The 13,477-nt window shown below is 36.7% G+C and overlaps 1 protein-coding gene across 8 annotated transcripts in view; it reads left to right on the forward strand.

Annotated features, from left to right (window-relative positions):
- The first annotated feature begins 1,796 nt into the window (after positions 1-1,796).
- elavl4 (ELAV like neuron-specific RNA binding protein 4) overlaps positions 1,797-13,477 on the forward strand; it is a 92,477-nt gene continuing 80,796 nt past the window's right edge. For 4 of the 8 annotated variants that reach the window (XM_063064315.1, XM_063064319.1, XM_063064316.1 and 1 more), the window contains exons 1-2: positions 1,797-1,933; positions 13,169-13,409. In XM_063064315.1, the coding sequence (XP_062920385.1) occupies positions 1,886-1,933; positions 13,169-13,409 (289 nt within the window). In that variant the 5' untranslated portion in view covers positions 1,797-1,885. Of the gene's footprint in view, positions 1,934-3,564; positions 3,766-4,108; positions 4,209-13,168; positions 13,410-13,477 lie in introns of those variants that run through there. The other 4 variants (XM_063064317.1, XM_063064320.1, XM_063064323.1 and 1 more) reach the window with 2 other exon arrangements.

Here is a 13,477-nt window from a genome sequence, read left to right on the forward strand (position 1 = left end):
CCATAAGGGCAAATTCCTGTTTCCCAAACTGCAATAACTCAGGCTTGTCTGTACCCTCAAGGGCAAGTTATCAGAAGCTTGCTCATTGTAGGAAGATATACCTTGCTAGGTTATTCTCAGAATTAGTCAATTACAGTTAATTTGTGTTTTTTATTGCTCCAGCATTTCACTTTGTGAATTGTTTTTGAGTGAAGAGAAACAGAATATTCAAGAAAGTTGTCTATTAAATATGATACTTAGTGCATGATGATTGTTCAAGTAGAGAAATAAGATCCTTGCAGACCTAGATACAGTCTCCACAAAAATACTACTTTTGAGTTAATTTGGCAAAATAAACATAATTATTCTGAATTCTGAACTGAGAATAAATTAAAGCTTAATTTAGATTTTCTTTAGCTACCTTTTGAGAGTTACAGACTTGACTGGAGTAAAAAAAATTTGTACCTTAAATGCCCTCTCTTACCTATAATTGAATGGCGAGTGCTGAAAGATAGAATAAACGCACAAAATGCTGGAAACGCTCAGGTCAGGAACAAGAAACAGAGTTAATGACAAACATAAGAAAATCTGCAGATGCTGGAAATCCAAAGCAACACACACAAAATGCTGGAGGAACTCCAGGCAGCATCTATGGAAAAGAGTGAACAGTCAACTTTTCAGGCTGAGACCCTTCTTGGATTTGGGTCTCAGCCCGAAATGTCGACTATTTACTATTTTCCATAGATGCTGCCTGGCCTGCTGAGTTCCTCCAGTATTTTGTGTTTGTTGAAACAGAGTTAATGTTTTATGTTAATGGCTTTTCTCCAGAACTGAGGAAAAATTAGATAACAATCACAAAGGAGAGGGGTGTACTGTCTTGTGCAGTGTTGTGAAACTTTGAATGTGAAGGCAGTAGAAGGAAGATTTCTTGAGACTGGGAGATAATGGTCTGATGTTCAGTGGTGGGTCCTATTATAGAGGAGTTGTCAGAAAGCTGATAATCTTTACCACAGAGCTTCTTTTGCCAAACAATAACAGCACTGTTCTTCTCAGGAGGTTTGATAAGAGTGTTCTGTTGGTCCTTTAATGCATGGAATGCTGTTGGTTCAGAGGGAGAAAGGTTAGGCTGAGTAAGGTCTGTGGAAAAAGCTGAAGTAATTATTGTCATAATGACAGTTGGTAATTACGTGATCTAGAGAGTGTAAAAGGCCAGGGAGACTGGTTCAAAGAAATAGGAATTCTGAAGACAGGAGAAACATCCGCAGTTTGTGGGTGAAGACTGCTGACCAAAGAAATGGGCTTGAAAGATCATTTTATAAAGTGGTTTATGATATTAGCTGATTTTACTGTTTTTCACACATTTCTAAATGAATTGTGTTTAATTATGGGATCAACATCATCAATGAATTATTAAAAAGCCTCTTCTCATGATTTTCAAGTTTTTTGTTAAGATGTTGGTGTCACATCTGACAAATAAGTTTATGAATTCTTAATTTTAAATAGTAATTTTTTTCTCCTTTATCAATATACACCTAAATTCATGTAATTGAAAAGAAGTATACTTTAAAAGATGTAGCAAAATATAAAAATCTTTGGTTTGTGCACACTGCTCACCTTGTGGTAATTCAGAGAACTGTAACTGGAGAGGAATATTTGCTCAACAGCCATGTTGGAGTAACATAATCTGACTGAGCAATACGTCTAACACCGTCTTAATGTGAATTAGATAAGGGGAGAATTTGTACTGCTGTCTGTTAGGTTAGTGCAGAGTAAGACCAAAGAAGAAATAACCAAAACATCGCATAGTATAATCTCTTGAAAACAAGAAAGACTCTTGTGTAAATGTTTTAGTTAAATGTGCTTCAAAAGAAATCTTCTGATTGTGTAAAACTGAACTGTCAGTGAAATGTTTGAAATTGGCAGGACGCTAAATGCTGCTTTATTGAGTAAGGAGGTATGGTATGCTTGTTTTTTGATAAATGTTTCCACATTTAGAGCATAGCTATTTTGAAATAAACAAAATAGTTTAAGTGGGTAATGTATTTAAAAAGTCATACATTAATGTGATGCGTAAAATCTTTATTCAGTAGATTCATTTATGGTCTATTTTGAAGCCTGAAGAATGATTGAGTTTATTGCGTCAAAATGCAGAGGAACAGATGCTGATGAAAGCTAAAGTGGTTGGAATGTGGTCTATCATGAGCTTGACAGCTAATGATCCTAAGGTACCCATAACCTTAGGAATGAGCTGCTTGTTAATCAGAGACTATTAGGAGATTTTGGTGAATGTAGATAACTGTCATGAAGGCCTCTAAGTTTATCATTACCTGATCATTTTTCATAGAAGGTGGTCTGCATCAACTTAATAAGTGGAAGTGATTGTTCTTTAAATTCAGGGAAAAGGTTTTAATGGCAAATCTATATTCCACCGCCTAAGGCAGGGTACCAAGACAAAGTTTTCGTTTGACACAAATTGAAACTACCTTATATCATTTATACTGTTGCCAAAGCATGTTTGGGTTTCACTTCTGGAAACATTTCATTGGCTTGACTACTTCAAATATGGCATTCTAGTGTGGTTTGCAAGCCAAACTCACACAGGGTCATAAATTTATCAGGGCTTATTTCTTAATTAATGGGCTGAAAATGTATCTTTTAGATTTCATAAAGGTATGCTATGCTACGTTTTTTTCTCAGAAGTGGATTTCTGTTTATAAGTTATGTTCGTTCAACTGTTTGTATTAAGAGAAGTTAAATGTCTGGTCTATTTTACTCTTATAAATATTGCCTTAAAATCTGCAGCTACTGCTTCACATCATTTTTACGTGAGTTTTATTGAGGATTTTTGTTAACCATTGATGGCTAGTGTTTTGAAGGACCTATGTATAATCCACATGGTTAAAAGCCAATTTAACTTGAAACAATAGCACTTGAAAAAAAAATAGAATAAAAATTTGTTTCAAGTTAAACACAATGCCAGTGTATCCTTATTGGAATAGTTCTGAGAAAGTAACATGTCGGAGCATTTTCATTTTGGATAATAAACAATACAAAATAATCGTTTCAGGGGAAGAAATCGATTGAAGGCACAGATTCCTAAAATAAATGTCAGTATCTGTGTAATTTTTATATATAATACACACATACACACACAAAATAGTCTGCAAGCTGAAGATTTTGCATTAATTATGCACATCTTGAGAAGCAACTGTCAGAATAGATAAGATGGAAGAATTTTAAAAGCTCGGTTTGCCTGACAATGGATATGAGATGCAGGCATAGAAGCATGGTCGAAATATGACATCTTGACTTCTGCAGATTGCAAATTATTGATGTGACTTGCAAATTTATAGTAAGCAAAATTTGGTATTTGTGTGTGTGTTGGGTTTCTTAATTCTGGCCTAATTACCAGGGACATGTTGCAGTTCAAAAGCTTTTCTCTGTTATGGATAGAGGTCACTGCATCATTAACATCGTCAATCTTGTAAAAGCTAATTTCAATAGGAGCTGATGTCATGACAGCCTTTTATTTTTCTAGCCAATCGGATATGAACAGTCGTGACAGATGGTCCCATAAATGGGAGTAAAAGGGTAAAGCAGCCACCCAATTCTCTGTACTGGTTTGTTGTCTCCGGCAACTTCAATTCATTATTGCTTTATGATTTTATTTTGTGTAAATACTTCCACTGTTTCTTTTGGATCTTAACAAAGGAATTGCAATATCAAGAGTCTTCTGAAGATTTCAAGTTCAAAAAGACCTAATCCTTTGCAGTGAGAATGGTTATGGTAGGTACTAGGGCTTGGTTTAATTTTATTCTGCTTGGAAATATACCAGAATGGTTCATTTTATTGTGTATTTCATTATTTATGCAGTGATGAATATCTATTTGTAAGAAAATAACTAAATCTAAAAATCGTTTTTAACATCAGGCTTGTGAGTGAGGGGCCGAAAGTACCCTAAAATGGTTAACAATGATTAAAGAATGTGATTTATGTGAGCACCCGTACAACTGCACATTGTATTTCAAAGAGTTTGCCATCGTGACCTCATCGGGGAGGAGGAGGCTTCTCTGCTGTTCTGTGTAGTATATGTTGAATTGTTGTCACTTGATTATATGAATGTTGTAGAGAGGGCATGCCTGCTTCTACGTAACGCCCTTTTGGTTTTGATTCACTGAAGACCAGAAATTTCTTGCTAATCAAAAATGGAGTGGGGTGGTTTAAAAATGGTAGGTCTCTATAATATGTGCTGTTTTCCTTGGTACCAGTAACATGTCTTTGTTTATTATGATGTTTGAAAACATAGGCCCTTTGTCTTTGTGGAGGAATGACATTTGGCTTTTTAACCATATTTTTGAGATCTGTGGATATCAAGCTTATATTCTATGTGACTATTTTAAGAGGTAAATAGAATTATTCATTTCTTTACTATTCATAGTGTTCTGCAGGCTTTTTTTCATCAGCTACTTGTTTTGATGGGTGTAATATAAATAAGATTAGATTGAACAGCTGAACTGAAAGTGATAGCTAGAAGGAAAAGCCTGTGAAAGGTTGCCAGGGAAACAAGCTAAAGGAAGCTGAACTGAGAGCAGGTGGCAGTCATATGGGAATACCATGAAGCAAACAGTAGAAAGGCACTGTGATTGTCTCCACCATTCTACAAGAGCCACAACTTTAATTGTTTCAAAAGGTGTTAATTATATTTCAGTTGGAGGCTACCTCAGTTCAAGCTATTATTAGACATCTGTGCTTTAAAAGTAAATAACATTTTATTGGGTTTTCTTTCTGTAGAAACCTACTTGTCAAAGGAACAGAAATTATATGAGCAAATGAGTAAATTTAATTTGGTATATAAAATCTAAACCAGTGAATCACTGCACTCCAATGAGACTACACTGATGATGGCTGCTTAAATTTTATACCAGAATATTCTGCATGGTCTACCAATACAATAATTTGGATTTGTTGAAGATTGTAATAGTTAACCCAATTATAATAATTGAGTGAATGTGTCTTAGCAAAAATAAATTAATTAATTCCTGAATTGAAATCAAAAGCAATGATGCACTCCATTTGCAGAACTGGGGAGAGCACAGATGCCTGGCTAAACCTCTAGTATGAATGTTCCCAATTTGAGCTAATGGAAATTAAGCAGAATAATACTTTGCATCTACAAATTATGGGATGTGTTAAATTTTATCCTTTATGAATTAAGACATTAGCTTAAAAGAAAAACTAATTTAATGACCTGAAAAGATCATAGTACAAAATAATGTAAGGTCATGAACAACATTAATAAGGCCTGTGTCTTAGCAAATACATTGCACAACAAATTTTCACTGTGCAGAATATTATTTGAAGATACGAAGTGAAATGAAAATATGTGTTCCGGGTCACACATCTATACAGTGTATTGTAAGATATTTATTTCTATACCTATTCAATATAATTGTTTCCTATAATGTAACATGTTCTTGAAATATCTAAAAATTATCCATTGCACACTAAACAATTCAATAATATATTTCTAATACGATTCTAAATAAATCTACAATCAGGAAAATTTTCAGTGTTATTTTAACTAAAGCAGTTTTACAGCATATTAATAAATTGTTTAAGTTATTGTGTATATTACGTAAAAAGACATTTGTGAAGATTGAGTTTAAATTGTAAAGGTTTAAATGTAAGTTAAATATAAAAGTCATTAAGTACAATTGGAAAACCACTACTTCACTAAGCAAACATCATAATTTTGCAGCTATTTTATTATTTTAATCCTTTAGCATTTATGATGACAAATCAGTAACAGCTAAAAAATTTAACATGGCATTTAATAGTGTAGCTTACTGCATGAAAACATAAAAGCATACCAGAAATGAATTGTGTGATTCAGACATAATTGATCCAAAAATTACAAATATTTACAGTTTATACCTGATAATCTTAACAATCATATTTTAACTGATGAATGTGAGAAGTAGTGTAGAACCTAATCTCTAGCAAACATAAATAAGTTAAACAGTTGTAGCCTTTTATCAGCTACACAAACCAACTTTTAAGTTTGCAGTTTCGGTTAATGCTGAACTTTATCTTTGTTACTATTTCAACTGGATTTCCCAGACCTTTTTTTAAGTCAGTGACTTCGTAGAGTACTGTAAAGAATTGTACAAATTATGATATTTTGGAATCCATTATGGTGATTTGATCAGTAACTTAAATATTGGCAGTTTAACATATCCAGTGCTGTTTAAAAGTAAGTCACATTTAAAAGCTCTAATCTAAATGATAATGGTAGCAGTACAACATTTGTTTAAAAAATGCAGCTGTAATTGGAAATGCAGACTGATGTCCTTTTGATCAGTCATGCCATTAATTATTGCATGACATTTTCCTTTTTCACCAAAATAAGATTTTGTTCCCCTGGTCAGTGGGATTTTGAGTATGAAGTATTACCAGCAATGGAATGTGGGAGAGAAATTACATTGCACAACAAATTATTCACAGTGTTAGTGCTACGGGGTTCTTCGTAATAAATGTACATCATGGTTTTCTTCCTTCCAAATCTACTTTCCATTACTTGTGGTTGGAAAGTTAGGAAGGAAAATATTTAAATACTTCTACCATATTTTTGCACATATCAATCATGGTGCTTTTTTCTCACACTTTTTCTTCAGGATGTAATTAATGATTGCTTTTGATTTAGCAATGGTACTTTTTTTTACACTTCGAAGTATTTTTAAAATAATGTAATGACATTTTCTAATTTAGATAATAGTATGTCACCATGTGTTGAAATGACATTCCCTAATTTCTTTGATAATAAATGTACTTTGAATCTTTAGCAAGTTTGATTAGGCTGACATTTCAAAAACTCAGAAAATATGGCATTAAATGCCACAGATAATAAGTAAAAACAGATGATTAACATTATTTCTAGTTGTTTATAATTAATCTATTTTCTGATATCTAAATGTTGAACCATACATGGTTTTATAAGAATATTTAAAGGGGAGGTTAGTTTTCCATGATGTCTCAAAATAATTAGGCAAAGGAACAAAATCAATGAAGTACATGAAACTGTTATTTTATTTTAAAATAGATTCTGGTCAGCATAAAGGGGCAAAAATGCCAGGGAAGATGCATTTTATTCAAAAAATTATATGTTTTTAGTATGAAATCCGGCAGTACTAGTGGAGGATCCACAAACTAAGTGCCGGTTTAGTGAATCAAGCCGACTTCTCCAGTTATCACATTAAAAAAGAGCCTTTTCTTGCTGTGCTTGTGACTAAACAATAATAGCCTTGCTACTTATACCACAGCTGTGTAACGTCTGGTGCATCTAACCATCAGTTTCAAGGAAATTTAAATTGTGAACTTGCATAAATGGGTATCTAAAAGCAAGAATAATTAAAAGAGGATCGTAATCTTTGCTGGTTTTAACATTAAAGAAAAAAAGTAGCATTAATTTTTACCTTTATATTGCTCTTCATTTTGCATGACTAAATGCATCACATTTTACTATATGTCTAAATACATAATCCCGGTTCAGTTATTGATATATAAATCAATTTACAATGCTATCTGTTTCTCTAAGTGTCGATAGTTATCTGGGAAATAAGAGTGTAAAAGATTTCTTCATAGTGAACTATGTGATAGAAGGGTGAGTATTATTAGTTATGTGAATAGTGTAGAGAGGCTGAGAACAGAGGAGCTTGAAGGAGGATTGAGAATATATGTAAAATCATGATGAGTCTAGACACAGCAGATAAAGAGAATCTATGCCCATTGAAGGAAAGTTATAAACTAGAGATTGCAGAATGAGGATGATTGGCAAAAAAGTCAGAAGTGACATAAGGAAAACTTGTATTTCAATAAGTGGTTAGAATCTGGAGTGGAGATTCATTTGCAGCATTCAAAGGGGAATTGGATAAGTGCTTTCTGGAAAAATATTGCAGAGTTTTCTGGAGAGGGTGGAAAGCAAACTGAATTTCACATTTCTAGAGCTGGCACAGACCCCATGAACAATACTCTAGCCTTTCTGAGATTCTGTTCAGGGTGAATTTCATCTCATTAATCTGTGGCGATCTTTGTTTTAATTTTACATTGATATTTGACAAGGTATCTACAATAAGAAACGTCAGCACTGGTCATTGAGATTTGGTTCATTGAGATAGCAGGTTAATCATCCGTAGTTCAACCTGAAAGTTTCCTTTCCATAATTTATGGCAGACCCAAATACCCTTGAGCAGTACCATTTCCCAATGTTAAAATTACCACCAATGCATGATATTTTTAAAAATGTTTAAGGTTTGCAGCACTTAGGTCATATTGTGCTCTTTTGTGTTGTTTGTTAGTGCATCACTGAATGTTCCATCATCAAAACCACTAACCAGAAACAGCTGTGCTCCATGAGTTCTGACAAGAGGACATTTATTTTACATTCTTACTAGTCCTTCCTGAGAACATTAACATTTTAAGCACTGGAATTTAAATCGTGTACCATTCTGATCCCGAAGGAGTGGCGCGTTTTCTTTATTAATGAGTAACTTCAAGACCAGTGGAAAGAATTTTATGAAAGTCTCCCATACTCTGTCCCCACTACTTGCAGTCTTGGTAAAGCAGCAAACACAATCAAAGACCCTACCCACCGAGTCATTCTCTTCCCCCCTCCATCAGACAAAAGGTACAGAAGCCTGAAAGTACGTATCACCAGACTTCTATTCCACTCTTATAGGCAGGCAAGATGCAGGAAGATTGTTCCCGATGTTGGGGAAGTCCAGAATGAGAGGTCACAGTTTGAGGATAAAAGGGAAGCCTTTTAGGACCAAGATGAGGAAAAACTTCTTCACACAGAAAGTGGTGAAGCTGTGGAATTCTCTGCCACAGGAAACAGTTGAGGCCAGTTCATTGGCTATATCTAAGGGGGAGTTAGATATGGCCCTTGTGGCTAAAGGGATCAGGGAGTATGGAGAGAAGGCAGGTACAGGATTCTGAGTTGGATGATCAGCCATGGTCATACTGAATGGCGGTGCAGGCTCGAAGGGCCGAATGGCCTACTCCTGCACCTATTTTCTATGTTTCTTATAACACAATTGACTAGTCCTCTAGTACATTAAGAGGGGCTCCTGACCTCACAATTCACCTCTTTATGGTCTTGTACCTTATTGACTGCCTACATTGCACTTTCTGTGTAACTGTAATACTTCATTCTGCATTATTATTTTTCTTTTGTATATTTTTAATGCACTGATGTGATGAAATGATCTGTATAGATGACATGCAAAACACGTTTTTTCACTGTACTTCAGTATATGTGACAATAATAAATTTTGCAGTTTTTTTTTAAACCGGCAATTGCTTCTTGGCCATCTTTGTAAAGCAACGATAGTATTGGTTTCTCAAATCAGCTAAGTAGTTTGATCTTCCCACCCTGATAGTATCATGATGAATATAATCTGGACTGTCTTAATAATCCGAAATGTATTTTTTGTTAATGGGATGCCCCAATTTTGGTAAAATGCTTCAGCTGTGGTCCAACAGAAATTTTGTATGGATCTTTAATTATTTGTACAAGCTTGTGTATTACTCATCATTTATGATGTCACTTTTGATGTTAACGGCTTGCATTCACTCATGTATGAAAATAACATTGATAATAGTTCTGTATTCACATAGAGCCGCTGAAACTTCAGTGAAAATCAACAGAAACACCATTTATACATGCATCTAGAATTTCCATTGCTGAATGTCAGAACCCTGAGAAAGTTCCTCACATACATATTGGAATATTTCTACACCCTTCACTGACTTCCTACTGACAACAACCTCCTTTTTAAATCTCCCTGTTCCTCTGCAAAATGTGTAACTTGGTAGTTAAACATGACATATTCAAGAGAAAATCTGCAGGTACTGGAAATCCAAGCAACACACACAAAATGCTGGAGGAACTCAGCAGGCCAGGCAGCATCTACGGAAAAGAGTACAGTCGACATTTCGGGCTGAGACACTTCATCGGGACTGGAAAAAAAAAGATGAGTCAGAGTGAGAAAGTGGGTGGGGGGGGAGAAAGAACTACAAGGTGATAGGTGAAACAGGGAGGGGAGGGGTGAAGTAAAGAGTTTGGAAGTTAATTGGTGAAAGAGATACAGGGCTGGAGAAGGGCTTATCTTATAGGAGAGGACAGAAGGCCAAGGGTGAAAGAAAAGTGGGAGGAGCACCAGAGGGATGTGATAAGGTGAAAGAAGGAAATGGGAATGGTGAAGGGAGGCATGGGACCGTACTGGAAGTTTGAGAAATCAGTGTTCATGGCATCAGGAAGAAGGCTAGCCAGAGGGTATGTAAGGTGTTGTTCTTCCAACCTGAGTGTGGCCTCATCACAATAGTTGAGGAGGCCAAGGACTGGCATGTGGGAATGGGAACTGGAATTAAAATGGGTGGCCACTGGGAGATCCCGCTTTTTCTGGTGGACTCAGCGAAGGAGTCTCCCAATCTGCGTCGGGTCTCACCGATATATAGGAGGCCACACCTGGAGCATTGGATACAGTAGATAACCCCAACAGACTCACAGGTGAAGTGTCACCTCACCTGGAAGGACTGTTTGTGGCCCTATTACATTGCTTTCTGCCTATTTGACTAACCAGTAGACAGTAAGATTTAAGAAAATTGCTGGTTTAGGAAATTTAGCCAGGCAGGATTAGAGAACATAGATACAAGAGGTACTGGCAGATGTTGGAACTCTAGAGCAATAGACACAATGTGCTGGAGGAGCTCAGCAGGGCAGGCAGCATCTATGGATGGGATTGATCAGTCAAAGTTTTGGGCTGAGACCCTTTATCAGGTTTAGGGAACCTTGACTGATGTAAAATATTGAGGCTCTGGTCAAGGAAAAGAAGAAAACATACATTTGATTAAGAAGGCTGGGATTGAGCAAATCCCTTGATGGCTATAAAAAGATAATGAATTCTCCTAAGAGAGAAATCAGGAGGGCCAAGTAAAGATATAATAGTCAGGCAAAATTCCAAGAGATTCTCCAGCTGTATTAAGAGTAAAAGGGTGGCTGGGGGGAGAATTTCTGTTCCTTAGAGTTCTGCAGGGCTACCTACCTATGACTTGTGCCTCAGGAGATGGGTGGAATTTTTTAATAAATATTTCTCCTAGGTGTCTTCTGCAGAGAAACTATGGTCACTCAAAAGATAAGGGAAACTAGTGGAGAACTTTGGAGTACATTCATATTTCCAGAGAGGAAGTATTTGCAGCTTTACTGCATATTGAGGTGGATAGATTACCAGACCCTCCCTGAGTGCATCCTTGGACTTTGTGGGAGGTTAGTGAAGAAATTGTGGAGTGCACTGCAAAGATATTTGCTTCATCATTCATCACTGGTGAAGTTCCTGTAGACTGGAAGATGGTTTATGTTGTTCTGTTATTAACCACTACTCTACCATGGTGCCCATATAAGGTGGACTATAAGGGATGGAGTTCAACCCGGAGAAGTGTGAGGTGGTACACTTTGGAAGGACAAACTCCAAGGCAGAATACAAAGTAATTGGCAGGATATTTGGTAGTGTGGAGAAGCGGAGGGATCTGGGGATACATGTCCACAGATCCCTGAAAGTTGCCTCGCAGGTAGATAGGGTAGTTAAGAAAGCTTATGGGGTGTTAGCTTTTATAAGTCGAGGGATAGAGTTTAAGAGCCGCGAGGTAATGATGCAGTTCTATAGAACTCTGGTTAGGCCACACTTGGAATACTGTGTCCAGTTCTGGTCGCCTCACTATAGGAAGGATGTGGAAGCATTGGAAAGGGTACAGAGGAGATTTACCAGGATGCTGCCTGGTTTAGAGAGTATGCATTATGATCAGAGATTAAGGGAGCTAGGGCTTTACTCTTTGGGGAGAAGGAGGATGAGAGGAGACATGATAGAGGTATACAAGATATTAAGAGGAATTGATACAGTGGATAGCCAGCGCCTCTTCCCCAGGGCACCACTGCTGAATACAAGAGGACATGGCTTTAAGGTAAGGGGTGGGAAGTTCAAGGGGGATATTAGAGGAAGGGTTTTTACTCAGGGAGTGGTTGGTGCGTGGAATGCACTGCCTGAGTCAGTGGTGGAGACAGATACACTAGTGAAATTTAAGAGACTACTAGACAGGTATATGGAGGAATTTAAGGTGGGGGGGTTATATGGGAGGCAGGGTTTGAGGGTCAGCACAACATTGTGGGACGAAGGACCTGTACTGTGCTGTACTATTCTATGTTCTATAAATGTTTACAACTATGTGAGTCATAAGGTGGATGGTAACAGTCTTTTCTGCAGGGTAAGGTGGAGCAAAACTAGGGGGCTTGGATTGAGGGTGAGAAGAGAAAGATTGAAAGTGGTCCTGAGAGATAACTTCTTCACTCAGGGTGTGGTGTGTATATACAGTGAGCTAGCAGAATAAGCATCTGAGGCCGGTACAGTAGTATCATTTTAGAAACATTTGGTTAGATACCTGGAGGGGTGGGGTTTAGAGGGAAATGGACTGAATGTTGGAAATTGGGACCAGCTGGATGGGCACCATGTTCAGTTTAGACAGGTTAGGCTGAAGGATTGATATCTGTGTTGTATTGCTTATGATTCTATGACTCTAACCTTACTGCCTTCAAAATTTAGAAAGCTGATCCCCAAGTCCAGGTTCCAGTTATCTGTTTAATACAAGGAGCAAAAATGGAGTAAACATTGACCCTTAGGAACAATTCTGTAGTTCCTCCATTCCAAGAAACATTCTTATACTGAATGTTTTTCCTATTTCTCAACTACCTTTCTTGTATTATGTGCCTAAATTGAAGACACCATATTGAAACCCTCTGAGAGTCCATGTACCAAGTACCTGCTTCATTTCATCCAAATTTTCCTCAAGCCCCAAGTATGTTAAACAGATCTCACGATTAACAAATATATATCAACTCTCTTTGATAATTCTCTACATTTCTTAAGGCACTGTATATTTATGTTACATCAAGGATTCTAAGAACTTGTCTGAGCCTAACAAAAGTAGTCACAAAGCAGACTTGAGTCAAGTATGTAATTGAATACAGTGCTAGAATGCAGCAGTATTATTTTTATATTTACTGTTTGTGATGTTTAAAACAGTTGAATCAAGCTTTGATTTTTTTTTTACTCATAGATATTTACTTCATATCTTATCTTAGATAATTAGCACCATGGAACCTCAGGTGTCAAATGGCCCTACGTCCAACACACCCAATGGTCCATCAAGCAACAGTAGGAACTGCTCTTCACCGATGCAGACAGGGGCTCCAACAGATGACAGCAAAACCAACCTCATAGTCAACTATCTTCCTCAAAATATGACACAAGAAGAATTCAGAAGTTTGTTTGGGAGCATTGGCGAAATTGAATCATGCAAACTTGTTCGGGATAAAATAACAGGTTAGTTTGGGCCATGAGCATAAAGTGCCACTGCATTTCTCTTGAGAACGGTCCAAGCAACATTTTTC

Source organism: Mobula hypostoma, chromosome 12 (assembly GCF_963921235.1).
Source record: "Mobula hypostoma chromosome 12, sMobHyp1.1, whole genome shotgun sequence".
Classification (NCBI taxonomy): Eukaryota; Metazoa; Chordata; class Chondrichthyes; order Myliobatiformes; family Myliobatidae; genus Mobula; species Mobula hypostoma.